The 23,568-nt window shown below is 36.8% G+C and overlaps 1 protein-coding gene and 1 pseudogene across 3 annotated transcripts in view; one reads left to right on the plus strand and one right to left on the minus strand.

The window, feature by feature from the left end:
- Nucleotides 1–23,035, minus strand: part of ANK3 (ankyrin 3) — a 702,796-nt gene extending 679,761 nt beyond the window's left edge. For 2 of the 3 annotated variants that reach the window (XM_074232306.1, XM_074232303.1), the window contains exon 1: nucleotides 19,446–23,033. In XM_074232306.1, the coding sequence (XP_074088407.1) occupies nucleotides 19,446–19,454 (9 nt within the window). In that variant the 5' untranslated portion in view covers nucleotides 19,455–23,033. Of the gene's footprint in view, nucleotides 1–19,445 lie in introns of all 3 variants that reach the window. The other variant, XM_074232298.1, reaches the window with a different exon arrangement.
- On the plus strand, nucleotides 20,882–22,404 carry LOC141522612 (dTDP-D-glucose 4,6-dehydratase-like; annotated as a pseudogene).
- Nucleotides 23,036–23,568: the final 533 nt, after the last annotated feature.

A 23,568-nucleotide genomic window follows, 5' to 3' on the forward strand; every position in this document is an offset into this window, starting at 1 on the left:
GTCCTTAGTACAGAATCTGGTGTATCATAAATACTATTTGAGTATATTCATTGCCATATATGGAGAAACAGTTACTCAATGTGAACTCCTAACACCACAGCTTAGAATTGAATTTGGAATCAGAAAGCTCTGGATTCAAGTCCCACCAATGAATGTTCCAGTATTTAGTATATTTAGTTAGTACTTAATAAATATATCTTGATGGATTAACTTGTACATAATAATTTGAAATTTATTTATGTGTAAACATTAAAATATTCTTAATAACTATCTGTTGCAATCTTATTCCCCACTGTATTTTTAGCAGAAGGAACTACCTTATTTTAACATGGGGTCTTCCCTAACACCCTCATGATGTTTTGTACCCCAATTATTAGTGTTTAATAATAACATTAATTAAAATGATTAAATTAATTAAAAATTACAAAATGAATGGGCAGCACATGAAAGAAACTAATTGACCTCTCCATCAAAGAAAGTATTTGCTGTGAGATAGTGTGGGACCAGACCTAATCATTTTCCATAACCAGGTTTCCTTGGGGTATCAAGTAAAACAAAAACCCACGTTTGGGAAGATTATCTGGAGCTGCTGGTTACTAGAGGATCTGGAGTTCTTAGAAAGCCTATTTTTAGCAAGATTGGGGGGAAAATTGAAAAACTCAAAATAAATAAAATCTTTAATAAAAAAGAAAATCTATTTTTAGCTATTTTCATAACTTTCAAATCCAAATACAATTTTTCATTTTTTCTAAAATTTGCCCTTGGTTTTATTCACCATAGAAATTATGCTTCATCATTTGTCTTTGTTGTTCACATATCTTATCAAAAATTCTACTCAACATTTACAGCTATTGCTGTTCTTATTTAGTGATAAACACATATGGACATATACAATCTGTAACTATTTTAGACTAAACCTGCGATTTTCTTTGTGTACGGAACTCCTAGGGAGAAAACTAGTCAGAGAAAGGTTAAGAGATTCTGCCAAGGTGACAGAGCCCATATATGTTAGATGGGACTGAGTTTAATTCTTTAATGGTCAACATGTCAGTTCAATATGATGCCGGCATTTGACCATGTGCCAAGGAGAAGGAGCTGATGAAGAAAACTGGAACGGTAAAAGAGTAAAAACAAAAATGTCCCATAACTTTAGCTTTACTTCAAGGTTTTCCTATGGCAACACTGGACAGTGTTCTGTTAAAAAAAATTTCTGAGCAATCTCCACATTATAATAACAGAAATGTCTAAAACTGTGGGAAGATGATAACAAACCAATCTTTTAAATAAATTTAACCACCATATTTATGTTGAGTTATGTCACTGAAAACTTGAGGTATGTTCAAGCCACAATTCAGACTAATAACTGCTCATTATTTTGACCAGACCTGCATTGTCATCAAGATAGGGAATTCCCTTCAAGTTACTCCCTCCACCAATACAGATTTCCCTCTTCTTTACATCAAATAGACTTAGAGAGTTGTTTGATGCACTTAGAGGTTGATTTCCCCAGGATCACACAAACCAATATTTCTCAGAAAAAGGGGGTCAGAATCCAAATATCCTGACTTGAGAGTCCAATCCATAGTCCACACTACCCCTGAGTAGCTGGTAAAATCCATGGCAAACTTCACTTGAAAACCCTCTCATCCACCTCTCTCATCAAAGACTCACCTCTGCTCTCTAAGTTCATGCCTTATACACTTGAATTGGACAAATAGCATTTATAATTCATGAGGCTATTGCCATTTCCTAACAACTTGCAAGAACCATTTCAAGCTATAAATGTTTAATTATCTTCTATTATTCCATGTGAATCAATCTATGTATTGGGTTTATTTATTTTGGGGTCATTATATAATTAGGTTTTAATGTAAGTAAAAGGAGAAAGTTTTCAAAATATAGTTTCAAGACAAAGTCAAAATTCTCAGGCTGAATTTACCAGAAGCATTAAGACAATATCCATAAGGACTGCAGCAATGTGAATGGAAAGTGCAATAACAGGGAACAAAGTGAAGAAAACCAAGATGGAGAGAAACAAGAGTGAGGAAGAGAAAGTGGGAGAAAAGAGGGAGGGAGGGAGGGGAAGGAGAGGAGAGCGTGAGAGGAAGAAAAACAAAGAGAGACACATAGCAATATAGACAGAGACAAGAGGAAGAGAAGGGGAAGGGAAAGGAAGAGAGAGCAGAAGAGGAATAGAGAGGGAATGGGGAGAGATGAGATGAAAGGAGAGGGCCTGGGGAAGGGAGAGGAGAAAAAGAGACACAGAGTGAGTGATACAGGGAAGAGAATGGAGGGGAGAGGAGGAGAGAGGGAGAAAAAAAGAGCAACAGAGACAGAGGGAAAGAGGATGGGAAGAAAAGCAAAGACTTACCTTCCCTAGCTGACTAATAACGAACTCCTCTTTTGGTCTTATAATAAGGGGAAACAGGATGGTGGATGTATAGTGGTCAAAGGATAGACTCTGGGCTCACTCTACAACTACCAAGATAACCTTAAACAGGTCATTTCCCCATTCTGACTCTAGTTTCCTTGATGGTACCAGGGAAGGGTGGGGGTACCCTGGATGACCCTCAGGACTCTTCAGACTCTAAATCCCATCATCCCAAACAATTGCCTCTTGGACAAACTGTGGCCAAAAGAAAACTTTCAAGTAGAATGAAATCATAGTGTTCATTACAAGGAAACAATTTTTCTTGGTGACTCACACCCCTTAATCCCTTGTTATTAGGATGTGCTTGTTCAAAATGGGTTTTAAATAAAGTCCCAAGCCCTGTGAGCCTTCTTGGCAACCCGGATCAAAGCAGCTGCAGCTGCATGTAGGGCCCGTGGAGGAGCCGCAGCTGCCATTGAGGAAGGACAAAAGCAGTTATATAATCTTGTGTAATAGTTAAACAAATAATACTTATAATTTAATTGTTTGCATTCTGCCTTCCCTGCCCTTGAATTTGGAGATGATTGTTTTTTTTAAAGGAAAAAGTCTAATCTGCTCATTATACTTTATTGCCAAACAACTTTTCAAAACCAGAAAGAAGCCAGAATGGATAATAAAATTATAGGGGCCCCAAAGCACTCTTATTTTTCTTGATAAGAGGGCTCTTGAATTGTATTAATTTTCAGTTCCAATGCAGTGTAAATAAGTAGCCTCAACTCTCAATTATCAAACTAAGTCTTTGTTTAAGAAAAAGCTACTCACTGTTCTCCTTACATACAATCCCCCATCTCTCCTCTATGCATATACAGAGGTTGATTCCCAAGCCTGGGCTGCACCATCTCCTCACCTCATCCCCTCAGTTTCCTTCAAGACTTAAATGATTTCTACTACATGAAGTCTTCCCTGATCTTCCCAACTGGAGGGCCATCCCTCTGATGCCCTCCTTACATCTATTTTGCAAATATGGTACATATCATTATATGTTTTCAGGTTGTCTTTCTTAGTAGGAGGTAAGATTGCTTGAGAAAAGTCAAGGATGGCTCCCAAGTTGTGGGTCTGAGTATCAAAAAGAATGGTTTTTTCCCCCACTCTCTCCAGAGATATAGGCATTGGAAGAGACCAGTGTGAAATAAGGCAGGAGGGGTAGGTTGGGCCTAGTCTGGGAAAGGCTTTAAATATCCAGTTGGGAAGTTTATTTTCAACCAAGGGAGTCACTGAAGTTTTGAATCATGGAATGATATGGTCAAGCCTATAGATTAAGAAAGATTATTTTTAGCAGCTGTATAAAGGATGGATTGGAGATTGGATGCATTCATTTTCATTAAGCAATATTTCCCACACCAATAAGCATGAAAATATCATTTTTTAAAGTTATTGGTGTAGTAGACAGAAAGCTGGGCTTAGAAAAGTCAGGAAGTCAGCTAGCATCTGCCAGAAATGGGCTCAAGTCCTATATATGGTGCGGACTAACTAGCCCTATTAGCTTAGGAAAGTAATTTAAATTCTCAGCAAATCTTTAAAGCCATGCATTGCAGAGGAGTTAGCTGTGGAGTTTCTTCATCTAAGAGGTCCATACAGAAAAAGTCTATTCCCTATTGTTATAGCTGATCTTTATAATATTTCTATTCTGGCATAGCAAATTAATTTTTTAATTCTTCTGGAATGGAATTTTGCAAATGTTCTCCAACCTATGACCAAAAGAATTCTTTAAAAATGACCCCCCCAAGAGACCAATGGATGTCCCACCAAGAACTTTCTATAGAAGAAGCATCCAGTCAGTTAAATACATCGTGATCTATTCCAATATAACTACAATATGAGAGAATTCTCTTCTGTCTCCACCACCTGGGTAGGAGACAGAAACAATGTCCAGTCAGACCCATGCAGTGACACAAGAGGCACAGATTCACCAAGATCATCATTTCCTGAGAAGGAAATGGGAGAAAGACAGTAGCTGCCTTTTCTATAACATCATGGATCAAAATGCCTCTTACTTATATTATTTCATTGGATTTTACACAATAACCCCATGAAGAATTATGATATTCATTTTGTATATAAGGAGTTTTGGAAAGCTTAAATAACTTGTCCAGGATGTCAGTTAGTAGGTGTCCCATGATAGGACTCAACCAAGCACAGGTCTCCTTCCTCCAGAAGGATACTCTCTTTAGGGGAGCTGCTGAAACTCCACTATCAGGAGCCAGAATAGGAGAATCTCTTGACTCCCATTATCTACTGGAACTCCATGTCTTTGTCTCTCTATCTGTCTGTCTCCCTTTCTCTCATTTCTCTTTATTATTCTCTCATCTCTGTTTCTCTATTTCCTTCCTCTCTGTGTTCTCTTTCCTCCTCCTCCTCTTCCTCTTCCTCCTTCTCTCTCTCACTTAACTCTCAAATTTCTGTTTTTCTTTCATCTCTGCTCTCTCTGCCTCCTTCCCTTTTTTCTCCTCCTCCTCCTCCTCCTCCTCCTCCTCCTCCTTCTTCTTCTTCTTCTTCTTCTTCTTCTCTCTCTCTCTCTCTCTCTCTCTCTCTCTCTCTCTCTCTCTCTCTCTCTCTCTCTCTCTCTCCTCAAATCTATTCAGAATCCTGAGTGTCTCTCTCCCTCCAAAACCAAAATCAAGTCCGAAATCCCCAGTCTTTTTGTTTAAACTGAGCTCTGTTCAAAATTCATGATAGTACAAATCCCTCCCAGGATAGGAAGAAAAACACACTGTCATTCTGAGATTACAATTCCCAGAAACTTACACAACCAGATGTAAAAGAAATCTGTCTTCAAATATTGCTACATTCACTAAATATTTATTTATCAGAAATGAAGCCTATGAATAAACTAAACACTAGATCATCTACAACAAGAATGACTCCTTTACTTAAATCAAAAAGAATGACTTGTAGAGAGACTAAGATAAGTGACAGGAGAGGAGTACTGGAGACAGTTGTAATCATTCTAGGAAGCATTTTTATTGATTTTGAGGAATATACTTTATCAGGGATAGTGTTGAGATATTTGACAGGAAATTTCTGTTGTATCAGAAAAATGGGAGTAGAAGAAATCTAGAGATGTGGTGGGAGAGAATGCCTGGGGTAAGAGGGGGTTATTTCACTAGATGACATTATTGTAGTTGCAACATTTCTTTCATTCATGTCCAATTCTTTGTGACCCCATTTGGGGTTTTCTTGGAAAAGGTACTGTAGTGGTTTGTCATTTTCTTCCAGTTCAATTTACAGATAAAGAAACTGAGGCAAACAAGGGTAAGTGACTTGTTCAGGGTCACCCATCTGGTAACTTGTTGAGGCCAGATTTGAACTCAGGAAGAGGAGACTTCCTGGCTCCAGGCCCAGCTCTCTTTCTACTGTATCACCTAGATGCCCAGAAAATATTATTAAGTATACTATACATTATTATGTAGAATCTAAGACAGCTAAATTCAAATTGAATGCTAGGTGTCTCTCTTTTCCAAAATCAAAATCATATCTAAAATATTCTAAATGGAATGGCAAGAAATAACTTTATGACTATGTTGATGATGTTTATTTTTTAATTTTTGTTTTTGAATATATTCATCCCATATCTTGAGAAATATTCCTATAATGAAAAAATAAAATGAAAAGGGGAGAGGGAATAGAATAAGCCACATTAACCTGAGTCTAACAAGTATATGCAATATTTCCTATCCTAGTCTCTTATCTTTGCAGTGAAGGATGTGAGGCACATTTTCTATTTTCTTCTTTGAGCCCAAGTTTTTCATCTTACTTGTACAGAATTGACTCAGTTTGTTTTTCTTTTATATTCATATTGTTGTGGTCAATGTATTGTTTTCTGTTTCTGCTTATTCTTCTTTGCATCAGTTTATATGTTTTCTCATGCTTCTTGAAATTCTTCATATTCAACATGTCTTAGAGTACAATGATAGTCCACAAAATTAAAATGCCTCAATTCATCTAGCCATTTCCCAATGGCACCCTACTTTGTTTCCAATTGTTTGGCATGCCAAAAGGTGAGATTTTGGCAGAAATAGGACCTTTTTTCCATTTTGACCTCCTTGGGGTATATGCCCAACAACAGGATCTCTGACTCAATGAACATGGACATTTCAATTGCTTGTGACCCTGAATTCCAAATTCTTTAAAGACAAGTCAGAACAATTCACAGTTCTATCAAATATTCTTCTCTTTCTACAACCACTCTCATATTTGATCATCTACCAATTTTCTGAGTATGAGGGGAAACTTCAGAGCTGTTCTGATTTGAATTTTATTTTATTATTGGTAATTTGGAGCAAGGTTTCATATCAGTCAGTCAAGAAGCAAACATTAAGCACCTACTATGTACCTTGGTGCTAAGTAAGCAAGTCATTGTGCTAAGTAAAAGCAAAGCCACATCTTTGCCCTGAAGAGTTCAAAATAATGGGAAAGAGAATATATAAGCAACTATGTATACACAAGATATATATAAATATATATATATAGATATATATATATATATAGATATATATATATATAGTATAAATGGGAAGTAATCTCAGAGGGAGGACCCAGCAGGCAGAGCCTCTTGGAAAGGTGGGATTTAAGCTGAATTCTGAAAGAAGCCAAGAGGTAGAGAGGAGAAGGAAGAGTATCCCAGGGACAGGAGCAGTAAGAGTCAAATGTGAAGGAATCACAGTTAATCAGTCTGTGTTACTGGATTGCAAAGCATATGTAGCAAAAAAATGGGGAATGCTGGAAAGGTAAGAAGGGACCAGTGCTGTAGTAAGATCATCAGTAGAGTCCAGAATGGACAGAAGCAAGAAAAGATTTGAGGTAGAAAGACCATAAGAATGCAATAGAATGACCGAGGAAGAGATGGAGAACATCACTAAAAACAAACTAGATGATTCTGATTACATTAAATTAAACAGTTTTTGCACAGACAAAACCACTGTAACCAATATGAAAAGAAATGTAATAAATTGGGAAATAATCTTTACAACTAACGTTTCTGAAATAGAACTCATTTGTAAAATATACAGAGAACTGAGTCAAATTTAAAAAAAAAAACCAAGCCATTCCCCAATTGACAGATGGTCAAAGGATATGCAAAAGCAATTTACAGATGAGGAAATCAAATTTATCCACAGTCATATGAAAAATTGCTCTAAAATCATTACTTATTAGAGAAATGCAAATTAAAGCATCTCTGAGGTACCCCTCACACCTCTCAGACTGGCCAGTATGACCAGAAAGGACAATGATCAATATTGGAAGGGATGCAGGAAATCTGAGTCACTAATACATTGTTGGTGGAGCTGTGAATTCATCCAACCTTTCTGGAGAGAAATTTGGAATTACGCCCAAAAGGCAACAAAAATGTGCATACGCTTTGATCCAGCAATACCACTACTGGGTCTATACCCTGAAGAGATGATGAAAAAGGGTAAAAAATTATATATAAAAATATTCATAGTAGCTGTTTGTGGTGGCAAAGAACTGGAAATCAAGTAAATGTCCTTCAATTGGGAAATGGTTTAACAAACTGTGGTATATGTATGTCATGGAACACTATTGTTCTATTAGAAACCGTGAGGGTTGGGAATTCAGAGAAGCCTGGAGAGATTTTCATGAACTGATGCTGAGCAAGATGAGCAGAACCAGAAAAACACTGTACACCCTAACAGCAACATGGAGGTAATGATCAACCTTGATGGACTTGCTCATTCCATCAATGCAACAATCCAAGACAATTTGGGACTATCTGCTTTGGAGAATACCATCTGTATCCAGAGAAAGAATTGTGGAATTTGAACAAAGACCAAGGACTATTACCTTTAATTTAGGGAAAAAACTGATATCTTATTATGTAATTGTGCTATCTCTTATACTTTATTTTTCTTCCTTGAGAATATGATTTCTATCTCATCACATTCAATTTGGACAATGTAAAGACTGGCAAACTGCCTTCTGTGAGGGGTGGGGAGGGAAGAAAGATTAGGGGGAAGTTTTAAAACTCAAAATAAATAAAATCTTTAATAGGAAAAAAAAGAATGCAATAGAATAGTCATAGGCATACATCAGAGCAGTAGTTGTGAAAAGAGGACATAAAGGGGAGATCCTGTAAAGGTAGAAATGACAGGATTGCAAAAGATGAAACATATGGGTTGAGAACTCTGAAGAGTTGAGGATGATACCAAGATCCAAGCCTGGATGATTGGAAAGACAGTGTTACCTCCCCAAACTTGATAGGAAAGCTGGAAAGAAGGGAAGAGTTGGGAAGAAATATCATTCTATGGTGGAAATAAGATTTACAGTTTAAAAGTCTTCTCTGGAGAGCTATTCTACAGAAATATTCTTAACTCTTTTATATTAGTTCTATATGCACACAGACTCTTATCAGTGATAATATGATATGAATATTCTTTCCCATTCAATAACTTTTCTTTTTATTCTAATTGCATTGATTTCATTTGTACAAAATTCCATGTAATCAATATTATGCATTTTATCTTTTGCTACTCTCCATGTCCCTTGTTATGGTTAAGAATTCTTTTCTTAACCAATTAAGAAAAGTACCTGATATTCTTACACGTATTATATTATAATGATGTAACTTTTATTCATTGTTCTCAGGAGTAAAATTTACATAGAAGCATGTCATTTTAAACATATCTATGAAAGTTATTCAGGTGACCTCTATTGAAAGAATATTGATAGAACTCCTCTGAGAGGAGTTTCTTCTACCAATGAAATTATAAGTCCAGAAAAAATTCCCAGCTCCTAACATTCTCCTTGACTCATATTATGCACTTAATAAATGTTTCTGATTGATCTTAATGTAATTCCTTTTAATCCTATACCTACATCTTCTTACTCCAACAGTCTTTTCCACTAAATCACACTGCCTTACCAGGAATAGAAATAGATGTTCTCTGGTTAAAGGAAGATACAAAACCAAAAAAAGGCTGTTAAAATTCCTCAAAGGTCAGGAATCATTGTTGTAAACATATCAAATACAGCACTTCAAAGACCATCATTTCACATCAATAGCAACACCATTTTTCCTTTGCAAGCCAATTCAAGGAAATGCTAATTAAACCTTGGTCACCCAATGTGTCGATGCATTCTAATTCAATATGGATACCAATCATAAATGTGGATGGAGTGGCAATGGTAGTAAGATTGTGCCTGAATGTTCAGAGAAGTCTCAAGTGAAGATACAAAAACAAACAAACAAACAAATAAATGAATAATAAAAAGAATCATCACTCAAATATTTCTATAGTATATATAATAGTAAAGCTATGCATAATTGGGAGAGAGTTAGGAAGAATATCCAAAGAAATCATACTAACAAGAATGTGTATTGATGATGATGGGGATGGGAATATGGAATCTTAAGAATTTTAATAACCTTGCCCTACTGACCTTTCCCAAAAGCAGATCACAAAGAAGCTTTAGAAAAAGCAAAACAATGGTTGACAAAAAGGAAGTGAGTATTAATGAATAGAATGAATACAGATGAATCAGACATTATTGTTACACTGTTCAGATTCCAAATCTATTTGAATCCCATGGCAGAATTTGCCAATCATTCATTTTTTTTAACAATTCATAATATAATGTAATCATTATAAGTAATTACAATGAAAGAATGAAAGAAAAAAACATCTATCACTAAATCTTAAGTAACCTAAATATCATTGTCTAAAATATATGATTGACAAAAGATTGCTCCAAATCCCTAAAAAGAGAAATACAAATGAAAGCAACTTGTTATCAGAAAATTGTCATGGATGACAAAAAGTAGAAATAGTCATAAGATTATATATTTAGGACTGGAAGCGAAGTTAAAGTTCAAGTTCAATTACTTCATTTTACACACGTGGAAACTAAGACCCAGTGAAGTTAAGTATTTTACTCAATGTCATATAGATGGATAACAGAGTCAGAAATTGGGCCTAAATCCTTTGATTCCAAACCTATGACCTTTAGGGAAGAAAGGCACAGTTGATAATTGGTCCATTCTTGAAAGCAATTTGTACTTAATATGAACTAACACATAGTAACATAAGTAGAGTGAGGAGAATAGTATATGATAAATGGATAAATGGAAAGAACAAGACCAAACTCAATTGTAACAAAATTTAAAAAGAAACAAGAAATTGTTCAAGAAAACAAACCATCAATTGTACTTATCAGTAAATGAAATATTTCATATATATATATATGTATATATATATTTTTTCCCATTTCTGCAATGAAGGAAGGAAGATACATTTTTTTGCAGGGCAAATGGGGTTAAGTGGCTTGCCCAAGGCCACACAGCTAGATAATCATTAAGTGCCCAGGTCCTCCTGACTCCAGGGTTGGTGCGAAGGTACACTTTTTGAATTCTTCTCTAATTCACATATCATTATAGAGTACTTAGTTTCAAAAAAGTTCAATATATTAAAAATGAATGTGATATTTTAAAAATATTATTTAAAATTTTTATTGATTTTGAAAAATAGTCAACATTCTGAGCTATTAAAATTTAGGCATTAACAAGTAAACTATCAATTTAAAAAATTCAGAATTTTCATCCTTATTGTTGGCAAAAAAGTTAAAAGGGACTATACTATCTTCTGATCCCTTCTCTAGCCCTCAAAGAAAACCTTCTACTGCTCTTAAAAATCTAACAAAATACCAACCAAATCTAGCACAGAAATAATTTTTTAACATTTGATTATTGTCACTGAAATTCATTCCCTTTGTGTATTATTGCTGTTAGGGTTGAAAAAGTACTTGCTCTGGAAGCAAAATATCCCAGGTCAAATCCCAACTGTCTAATTCAATTTAAGATTTATTAAAAGACTGTTAGTTGTGATATTCTGAGATCTGAGAATACAAAAATGAAAATGAAAGAATCCAAGTTCTCTAAATAATTACATTCCACTATCTGTGTGCCCCTCTCGGCTCCTCCCCTGAGATTCTTCACTTCTCTGGGATTTGATTTCCTCATCTGTATGAGCCTTTTACTGCTAGGGCCAAGGGGAAAAGCAGTTTTTCTTTAGCTGAAAGAACTAAATTATGATAGAAATAAGAAGTTATTAAAAAAGGGGGGATTGGGTTTTCTTGGCAAAGATACTGGAATGGTTTGCATCTCATTTTACAGATGAAGAAACTAAAGGCAAGCTAGGTTAAGAGACTTGCCCAGGGTCACACAGTTGGTTAATTTCTGAGGCCATATTTGAACTCAAAAAGATAAATCTTTTTGATTCTGAATCTGCCATCCTATCTACTATAGACTAAGTTTAAATTTGACCAAAAATACTGGGTCTCCACTTCCTCATATTAAAATTAGAGAAAGGATTGGCAAACTATTCCAGTATCTTTGCCAAGGAAACTCCAAGTCGGGTCACGAAGAGTCAGACATGACTGAAAGGACTGAACAACAACAAATATGAAAGGACAGACATGAACCAATGACTCAAGGATCTAAACTTAACCAGGCTGTGATGAAGCACTCTCTCTCTCTCTCTCTCTCTCTCTCTCTCTCTCTCTCTCTCTCTCTCTGGAAACACGGTCAGGGTTTCATGTAAAATAAGGAAGTCAGACTAAATTATCGCCAGAAGTGATACAGATGATCTAAAATCAAAAAATGACAATAAAAACCTATTTCTCCCAATACACAAGTTAAAAAGTTAAAGGACAAAATGATTAGAAGGCATTATGAAAGTATTTCCCTTCTTTGCAACATTTTTAAGGTGGAAAAACGAGAATCCTAACAATTCAGAATGAAAGTGACATACATAACAAGAAAGTAAAGTTGACTAAGTTCACTCCCAGAAGAATTAGATGAAGGATACAAATAAACAGGTAAGACATTTCACAAGAGAAGTGGAGAGGTTGAATCTGGTGCCAGAACAATCGAGCTCCAATCCCACCTCTGATATTACCCATTTGGCCTTGGGCTAGGCATTGAATATCCCTGGGGCTCAGTTTTCTCATCTGAAATATATAGAAGTTGTCCCAAATAGCCACTGAGGTCCCTTCCAGCTTCTTATCTACGACCCTGTGGCCTTCAGTTCAGCAAATGACTCAGTGAAAATGAATACTTAATCAAGACTTACTATTTCAATGTACACAGGATCTCATCCACGGGAGTAGATCTTCTAGATGGCAACCAATACCTCGACCTTTATCGTGGAGGATTGGATTGCACACTGGGGCTGAAATCGGAAAGATCTGGATTTTCAGAGAGGTTACTTGAGCACTATCTGCCTCAATTTCCTCATTTATAAAATGAAGAGAACAACAGTACCTCCATGTTTTGGTTGTAAGGATGAAATGAGATTATATTTGTAAAGCACATTTCAAACCTCAGCACACTATAAACGTCAGTTATTGTTATTGTGATTATTTCTCAAGACTTTCTGCAAATCTTCCAAGGAAGATCTAGTCAACCAGCTAAATACTCTTTGATATGTTGTGAATACCTCAAAGATAAAGCCTTTCCTGGGCTCTCCTTCCCCCATGTCAATACTTCTTTCCAGATAATATCTTGCTTTTACTTTGAATAGATTTACATATGTCCATTTTGTTTCCTGGATGGCATACAAGTTCCTCCAGGGCAGGACCTGCCTCCTTTCTATCTTGGCATCACCAACCCCAAGCACCTTGCAGGAGCTTTAAAAATACTCCCTGAATTGGCCCGACTATCAGATCTGGATGATGTTGTTTTACTGACCTGCCTTCCTCCCCTTCCCCCAGTCCTTTCTTTTGTAATTCACACTTAGAAGGGATAGTTCAAGAAAATATAAAAACACAAGTGATCAATAAGAAATCATTAAAAATAAATAAATAAATGCCCACTGATTGATACCAGCATAGCCCTTGGGCCTTCTCTTAATTATTATTTACTCTTGTTTGATTCACATACAAATATAAAACTTATGAAAACTTTAAAGCCTTAGTCAAAAATCCATCTGGGTTATTGCTCAAATGGGGCAATTTAGGAAATCAGTCTACAAAGAAATGTGCCCAAATTAGAGATGGCATTATGAAATGTTATCATCTTATAATAAAACTAATGTGTGTTAGACTCATTAAATTAGGAAAAAGCCTGGGATAGAAATGAAACTCAATACTCCCATCAGCCTCAATTCAACAGCACAGGTATAAATGAAATGTGAGGAGTCTGATATTCAAAGTCATTGGCTGTCTAGATTACTAATGGGTTCCCAGTGAAAACTTTAATTCTCCAAATCCATCAATGTGCATCAGAAAGATGATTGAAACTGTAATAATGAGAGCAAAGTGTGTAGGAGGAAACTGGGGATTGTATATGTATGGATGAGCTTATAACATGTTAGGCAGGAAGCCCAACTTGCTTTAAATTACAAGAGCCAAAGAATGAATAGATCAAACAGAAAAATTTGTGAAGCATCTAGTATGTGCTATACACTAGACATACAGAAAGTAAAAATAAAAAATGAAACAGTCCTTGCTCTCGAGGGTCTTCTATTCTCTTAGGGAAGTGAATATTTAAACAAAGAACTATATCTAAATTAATTAGGGTCATTTGTCTAAGGGAAGAGAAGCCAAGGGTATTGAAATGGTACATGCAGGATCTGCAATCTGAGTTGAACTTTGAAGGAAGCTGCAATTGGAAGACGGGAGGAGATGTATTCAGAGGCAAGGGGACACATGGCCATGGTAATATGAGATAAAGAGTTGTGTGTGAGGAGCAGCAATAAGGGTTTTGGACTGAACTATAGCAGTTTAGAAAGAGCAACATGCAATAAATCTACAAAAATGGCCAACTAAAGGCATTTAAAGTTTATCCTGGAGGTAATAGTTTCTAGATCAGTGGAGTAACATGATCATTTCTAGAAATAACACTAGCAGTTGAATGGGAAATGGATTTGAAAGAAAAGAAACTAAAGGTTGAAAAGTCATTTAGTGGCTGACTTCAATAGCTGAGGTGATAGGGTTTGAGCTAGAGTGATAGCCAGTTTTGCACAAGTCAGTTTTGTACAATGATTCCCTTGTGTCCATACAAGGGACACAAGGGAATCAATAAGATTTGGTAATGGACTAAATATGGAGATTGAGAGAAAGTCAAGAATTTATGGTAGGGGTGGCTTGGTGGCACAGTGGATAGAGCACCGGCCCTGGAGTCACGAGGACCTGAGTTCAAATCTGGCCTCAGACACCTAATAATTACCTAGCTGTGTGGCCTTGGGCAAGCCACTTAACCCCACTGCCTTGCAAAAACTTTAAAAAAAGAGTCTATGGTGAGTATACTGGTTGGCAAACAGGGTGACTCAGGAGATGGGGGGGGGGGGTTGCCTTGACAGAAGGTGGTTAGAAAGGATAGTTTGGGAGATAAAACTAAGTTATTTTTGGACATGTTGAGTTCAAGATGTCTACAGATTGGCCAGATAGGAAAGAGTAATCAGTAAAATAGGAACCCAGGCCACAGGATCCATAATATTCATCTCTCTCTCTCTCTCTCTCTCTCTCTCTCTCTATCTATCTATCTATCTATCTATCTCTATCATCTCTATCTCTATAGCTATAGCTATAGCTATCTATATATGAATAGAGAAACAGATACAGATTAGAAAGAGAAGTTCAGGCGAAGATAGAGATGACATGGATGTATACATGTATGATACATTCACATGCCTGCATGGATATATACAAATATACATGAAATCTTCATAAAGATGTAGAATGCTTGGAAACTATTGAGGTCAATAAGAGAGACAGATTATACAAAGAGACGAGAAGAGGATTCAGATAGAGTTTGGGGGGCGGGGGGAATCTCCAGAATTGCAGAGAGGATTAGCAAAGAAACTGATAAGTAATGGTCAGCTAGATATGAGAACCTGAGACCACAGTCATGAAAACCTAAAGAGAAAGCATATGGGAGGAGGATGGTCCATTACATCAAAGGCTGCAAAAAAGGTTGAGAAATCATTTGGCAATTTTGGGGAAAGATGTTTCAATTCAGTGATGACTGAAAGGGATTAAGAGATGAAACAGAAGAACAGGATAAACCTCAGATGGAATCATCCTAACTAGTAACTAATGATTTAGACAAAAACAACTTTAAGAAGGGAAATTATCTGACCCAGGGTATGTTCTTAACTCTCACAAATCTGTTTTTACATGACTTTTTAAAAAGTCAAAAGAATATTTACTGCAGGCCATTCAGCTAAATCCAAGTGATATCTGAACAGTCATTTTATAATTATATCTATATTAAATACTATATGTAAAATATAAATGGTATTATAATTATTAATATTATTCTAATAGTAATTTCTGGGAAATTCCTACAGGTGTCCAGCATCTTCAAAAAGGACTTTGTGCTTGATTTCACACCTAGCCCACAGCAGGTGAACCTGAGGGTCACCCTTCAACTTGGAGGACAGATCTCCTCTGTCTATCCGCACTCTAAAAACAATAGATCACAAGGCCCCATCAATGTATTTGCCCTTCAATGGTTCGCTCAAACCAAAGGCTTTAACTGAAATAGCACAGGAAGAAAAGAGGGCAATTATAAAGTAAAATTATTACTCTGCACTCTTCTAAATTAGATATTCCAAAGAATTCACACAGAGGAAAACCCACTGGATGAAGAATGTTTATTATCAAGTTAGATGAACATAAAGGTGATCCATCGGTATACATCTCTCAAATGGACACAGTATGTGGACAGTATAAGACTGATATAAAATTGGATAAGAGGAGGAAGCAAACTTTGAGAAATCACTGAGTACCTCTAATGACCTGCAAGCTTCCTACATAAACTAGAAGTCCATTTTTAAATCCCACTCTGCTTTTGGCTGTATCATATGGCTGTGAGTCATACAATAGCACAATCTCCAATGAATTAAAGCTGAGGGTCACCCAAAGAGGAATGGAGAGATGCATGGGAGACATGAGCTGGCTGTCAGCAGATGATATGTGAAAAGGCAAAGGATACCACTAGAGAGATGTGTGATGGGAGGGGGGATTGGCTTCATTGAATCTTAGAGTTAGGAAGGACCCGGAAGAATGCTTGATTTGAGCTTCTCCCCAGTTCTTTTCTATTGTATACTTGACAAATGGTTCCCCAGCCTCTATTAGTCAGAAAACTTGCTTCTCGAAAAGATAAATTTCAGTGCCAGGGAGTTATAATTGTGAGAGGCAGACAGGCAAGGGCAAAGGAGTCTGTTATCAAGGGACCAGCTTTATCATCAGAAACTCAGCCATAGGAGAAGGAAGTTTGGCATGCCATCAATTCACCAAAGCACTTTGGAAAATGGCAAATGGATCTGGAAACCCATGCCCAAGAGACATGTCCAAAGTAAATAACATGCCCAAGTTCTGAAATGCTACATTTCCACGGTTGGAAACTCATGCCAACTGACTCTTGTCTTGAACATGTTCTAAAGAACACCATGTAACTGCAGCTTTGAAGGGCCCTTTGACCACAAGCAGTGATGGTCTAATCTCGGGATCATGGATTTGAAACCCAGGTAGTCCTGTCCCTGATCAAAGGCTGCTCCTCAGCCAATCAATTCCCAAGATTGTCTGCCAGCAGTCAGCAGGAACCAGCACTGACTGTGGGCACACTGTCTTCCCCTCTCCCAGAAACACTCCAAGGACTTGCCTTGATTATTGTTTCAGGCCTGGCTGCTCACAAAAGGTATCTTAATAAATGTTCAGTCATGTGCAAGGATGTGGGTGGGTGCTGGGGACAAATGCTACATACCCATCTCCGAAATGCTTACAATCTGCGTATGCAAGTGAATATGAGGCAATAGCCATAATAACAATAAAAACTCAAATCCAGCCTCAAACATTTACTGGCTGTAGGGCACTGGGCATGCCACAACCTCCATCTGCCTCAATTTCCTCATCTGTAAAATAGGGATGATAATAATAAAAGCACTACTACCCAGGGTTGCTGTAAAGAAATGAGATATTTATACTTTATAAATCTTAAAGCACTACATAAATACTAGCTAATTTATTATTATTATCATATTGTGCTTTAAGTTTTGTTACATCTATCAATTTACTTGAGCTTCACAACAATCTAATGAAGTAGATACTGTTAGTATTTCCATTTTACAGATGAGAACATTGAGGTGTAGAAAGGTTAAGCATTTGCCCAAAGTCACAAAACTTGATTGGGCCAAAAGAGAGAATCTAGCTATGTTATCTAAGAAAGTGAGGAGGAAGAGAACTGGAGCCAGGGAGATCAGGGAAGGATTTATAGCCCTAACCTGACCTCCAGGAAAAAGAAAAATGTCAGCCAGGGATGAGGAATGGGTTCAGTTCAGGGCAAAGTTTGTATGAGTGTGTGGACAGAGATTGTGTCTGTGTCAGTATTTTGAGACCCTGTGGGTGCTGAGGCAGATCACAACCCTTGGTGCTTAGTTTTCAGTGTTGCTATGGATTAATGTCTTTGCTCTGGAAGCAAGTGGGGCAGAGTGGAATGAAGACAAAACTGGAGTTGGCACTGGGGTTGAATTTTAAGCTGCAGTGAGACCCTGAGCAAGTCACTTCAGTTCAGTCCCCTTTTAGACAATGAAGCAAATAACAGCTGCAGTAAATTACTTCCATCACAGAACCCATAGGACAGGCTTTAGGAGCCTCCAACTAGGATCTCATTGTTGGTGATGTCATGATAAGGCTCTCCACACACATGCAACTCTCTCTCTCTCACACACACACAAATACACTCATTTACACAATACACTCTCACATTTATAAACACATATTTATACATACTCAATACAACACACAAATACACACACACACACATATACACACACACACACACAAAACTGACCCTGAATTCACAAAGGCAACACCAACAATACTGCTGGCTCTTGAAGGCCCTGCCAAGGTAGAAAGACTTTCAATACAGGTTTCCATGAAGACCAAGTAGTTAGGTAGTTAGGTGTGGGTAGGATCATCAAAAGAAGGTTGGCTCCCAAGTGAAGAAGCTTTTATTTCTACCACCCACTACAATCCCTAAGGCTATCAATTTCTCAGCATCTGTTTCTCTTCTTGTACTTGTATTAATCAGCCAACATCAACATAGGAAAACTCTACCCCCCCCAAACCTACATGCTGCTCTTATATGCCTAGCCTTCTCAACCCTACCCCATCCAAGTCAGTCACCCGTTCCACTACACCATTTAGAATTTCTAGTCCATACTGACACGTACTTTCCTTTATTCTGGACCCTCTCTGTCTCCACATTCCTTCATTTGTTAGCCCTCCCTGAAACTTACCTCACCCTGATGATTCTCTGTGCCTGGCCACCCTCTCCATCACTGGCTGTACCTTCACCCACACCCCTAATACACTGATCTTAGAGGGGAAATTGAAATACTCTGTGCTTCCTACTGATCCTTCTAGATGGCACCTTTAACTCCATCAATCAGCAACTTTGAAATTCACAGATCAAACCTTCCAGATTAGGATAGTTGTTGGTGGCCAAATATTTTCTCCTTTTATTCTTCGAGGAATGGAACACATAGAACTCACCATCTTCCACCAACTCCTACCCTTATACCAAGAGATCCACGTTGAGGCTCTTGCTATCACCTTAAATTCCATGGTTTCCTCCATAACTCTATCACAGGTGCACATTGAGATGATAATTCTTAAACTCATCATTATCTATGAGTATTTCATTTCCCTCATGCAAACTTCTGATGTTTTTCTATCTGATCATAACTTTCTAGCTTTCTATTACTCCTTATGCCTCATTCCTCCCAGATCCATTCTTCTCACTCCTTAAAATTTCCAATCCTTCTCCTTCTCAGGACTTTTTCAGATAATTACCCTTTGCCTTTTCAATTCCTTCTTTTTCCTGTTGCCTTTTGTCACCGAGCAGCTAGATGGGGCAGTGGATAGAGCACTGGTCTTGAAGTCAGGAGGACAGGAGTTCAAATTCTGCCTCAGACACTTGACTGCTACTAGCTGTGTGACCTTGGACAAGTCATTTAACCCTGATTGCCTCACATCCAGAGCCATCTCTACTCACCTGAGTCATATCTGGCCACTGAACCCAGATGGTTCTGGAGAAGAAAGTGAAGATGGTGACTTAGCACAGCATCCCCCTCACTCAAATCCAATTCATGTGCTTGTCATGGCGTCACCCCCCTGATGTTGTGGTCTTCTTCAAAAATGAAGGACAAGCATATCACTTCCTCCTCTCCCATCTTGACTTCAAAGATAGCCAACTCAATTCTGCACTATCTTCTGCTCTTGAATCTTGTGCCCCTTTTGTGCTAAAGGTGGAAGTCACATAACCATACTGAATGGGTACAATATGAATCTTTGCTATCTAATTTCAACCAAGTATTCACTCAAGCCAATATTCTTTGATTCATCATCGATTCCCTATTTCACTCTTCATAAGAGCTTTTCCAAACCTTCTCTTCTCTCCTCAAGTCTCTCCCACTTCCCTTTCCTCCCCAACTCTTAGCTGATACTCTCTTTGTGATGGATTTTTATGACAGCATTAGACTACAATGCCTCTTCCTAAGAGAAGATTAATATTTTAAATCAAAGATGACAACAACAACAAAATGGGCTTTAGTGGGAAGGAGAAGCTTGGGTTTGCCTGCCCACTCAGACAAGAGTTTAAAACTGTTCTAAGAAACATTGCATAATAACCAAAGGCCTACTGTAACTTGAGCCCCTGTTTCAAAGATAACAGAGAAATGTTTTTAAAAAGCAGCTTGTTACCCAACGAGTGATTTATGAGTGGTCCAAACCAGCTTCCCTCCCTTGCCCCCTGCAGTTCTCTGAAAAACTGGCATTTCACATTTTAAACTATTAAAAGGAAATTGAGATGCATAAGGAAAGGAGGTAAACATTTTTTAAGGCTGCTCAATCCTCTGACTCATCCACCTTCCCAGTTCTCATGGTTAAAGGTGTATGTGTGTTTGTGTATGTTTGTGTGTGTGCACTTGTATGTTTTAAACACGATGAAACAATGAACTGTGTCCTCTTCTCATATTTAGAAGCCAATCATGGAGAGGAATGAATTTCTAGACCACTTTAATATTTTAGAGGCTGCAAGAATAACAAAGCATTTCCAATAGTCTTAAATAGGTCACTATGCTATCTTCCATGTTGGAGTTAGAAAGGACTATAAAAATTATTTAGTATAAGCTTCCTTTCTTTCTCCATCCATTCTTCCCTCATTTAGGAAATCGATCCTTGACCTGACCTGGGTGCAGAGGTATAATTTATACCCACATTGCCTGAGTCTAAAGACAGTGCTCTGACCATTTTTCTTGGTTAGCATCTCCAAATTCAATTGAAACTCTAAAGGCTGCATTTATCAATAAATATCTATATATAGAAACCCAAACTCTAAATCTGGATTGAGAGATACAATACAAGACTGCATTCACACTAAGTCTAAGTGACATAAATCTATTTTGGTGTTTGGAAAATAGTCATAGAGTCATGTGGAGGCAACCTCTTAAGAAGGAGAAAACCCCGAGGATGCTGAATGGCTTTCCCAAGTGAGTCCTGGTAACAGATCCTTGGAAAAAGCTTAGATTTAAAAGCTAAAGGTCTCCCCTGCATCCAGGGCCATCTCCACTCCTCCCATTCCATATTTGGCCACTAGACCCAGATGGCTTAAAGGAGAAAGTGAATCTGGTTACTTTATAAAACCCCCTCCCCCTCACAGATCCAATTCACTTGCATGTCATGGCATCACCTTCCTGATGTCCCGATCTGCTTTTGAAAATGAAATACAAACAGTAACTTGGTCACAGGAAGTCCTGGCTTCATGTGGTATATCACATGTGATAGTTTCTTTAGTAGAAGATAATACAGACTAAATATCATAAATCTTGATAAGCTGAACAAGTGTGCAAGCCTGAAGAACCTTGAAATCATTTCCAACAACAAAACTTAAAGTTTCTATAGGGTGACATTTGGGAACCTCACTTCATAAAATTGCTTGTTTGAAACTGACAATATAGATAAAATACTGAAATTCTGCAGCATAAACACACACACACATACACACACACACACACACACACACACACACACACACATAAATACAGCTTTCATTTATCCATGTTCTAGAGTTTACTTATATAATGTTTATGGAAGCCTTGTTTTGGTGAGTGCTGCTTATGAAGTCAAAGGAGTGAAATTCACTTATGTGAGGACCAATAAACTAAATGGGAGGAAACTGTTGTTTAAATTTTATTTATTTAAAGCAATGGAGTTAAGTGATTTGCCCAAGGTCACACAGTTAGGCAATTCTTGAACATCTGAGGCCATATTTGAACTCAGGTTCACCTGACTCCAGGGATGATGCTCTATCCACTCTACCACCTGGCTGCCCCCTAGATGAGAGTAGACTTGATGAAGAATTTTATGAGTCTTCACTAAAATAACCTACAAATCCTTTTGCATCATCTAAAGAAGCCATAGAATATTTTGTACAGTCTTACTGAGAAAAGCATATGTTTCCAGTTATTATCATGAGAGAAATAATGGTTATGGACCACATCAAAATCCAAAAAAAGTCCACTCCAAAATTTATATCTCTATTGCAACACAATGAAAACTGTTGCATTTGTGGTTCAGAACTCCAAACAAGAAATTTTCTCAATTCTGCTAACGTACTAGAAACATTTCTCACTGTTCTAAAGAAAAGGAAACCAGGTGGAATTTAGAAAAACAAGAACCACTTATAAAAAGTCATTTCACAATCTGACAATTAAAACAATTGTCAATGTGATCAATTCAGTTTCTGAAATGGAAAGCAGGGTTATGATGATGATAAACCTTCCAATGGCATGAGAAATCCTATGAAATCAGAAAAGGAAAAAATGTATGGCTAAGGATGGAGATCAAAAGTTCCCTGGAAAGAAAGAATATAGAAAATAATTGAATGATACAAAGAGAATTTTCACAAAGGAAAAAATGCAGAGAAAGTTTTAGAGCCCTTTCCTGTGAAATGAATATTTTTTACAATAAGAAACCTTTACGAGAGAGAAAAGAAGGAAATTGTTCTACCTCAAAGTTACTTAATATTAAATCAAGTTACCAAACAGGACTTTTTTTTCTTTTGGAAGCAGATTCAAGTGTTTTTGCACAAAACCTCAAGGGCAAAAATTAATAGCATTCTCATTTAATAGAAGTTGCATTATAAGCTGGCTTGATGGAACTTTTTTCTACCTACTCAAAGGATGATATTAATTTCCTTAACAACAGGAAAAAAATGTGATATAAAACAAAAGAAGTGGGGAGGAGCACACGTTACAAATGTATCTGCAAGGAGAGAGTCCATCTCTTGGTTTGAAAGTCCCATTAATGAAAAATCTACTTCCCAAGCAGTCCGCTGGCCCAGAAATCAATCAGGGCAGTGGGGAAGGTCTGACTTACAGGGCTAGTTCTCTAGTATTACATGGGGAAAATGCTACGGATACACTGCCTACTAGGGATTGCTATAAATTTGAATTTTAAGGTAATATATCATAAGTTTTTGTCCTAATTAAAGTTTGAAATTCCATTAAATGATTAGTCATAAAATGAGAAACACCTATCTGTACAAAACGAGAAAGTGGTATATTTTCAAGCATTTTTTAATTTTGGTACCTGATTTTAAGTAATTGATTAACTTCAATAAAGTTAACTTTGAAATTTTAAAACTTTTCTAAAAGACTGTATTTCTAAAAATAAAAATGTACCATTTGTTCAGGTTTCTAAATTAGTTATTTTTAACTACAAAAAAATCACCTTGAATAAGAGAGAAAATGTACTAGAAGACTAACTTTCATTTTGTGTTTTTGAAATTATCTTAATTTTTAACGACTCTCATGCTTTTTCTTTTCTATTTGAATAAAAAATATATATTTCCGTATGTATATATAATATATTTATATGATATATAACAATGCCATTATATAATATAATATATAAAATATGTATATACATATTATATGTGTATATATCATATTTGAATAATAATATATGTGTGGATATATCTATATTTAGAGACAAAAATGCAAAGTTTGGCCAATTTTGGTTAAAAAATTTGGGAAACTTAAAATCTTCATTAAACAAACATTTCTGTAGAACACATTGCAAATAGCATTGAACTTGAGAAATATTTAAAAATCAGT

Source organism: Macrotis lagotis, chromosome 4 (genome assembly GCF_037893015.1).
Source record: "Macrotis lagotis isolate mMagLag1 chromosome 4, bilby.v1.9.chrom.fasta, whole genome shotgun sequence".
NCBI classification, from domain to species: Eukaryota; Metazoa; Chordata; class Mammalia; order Peramelemorphia; family Peramelidae; genus Macrotis; species Macrotis lagotis.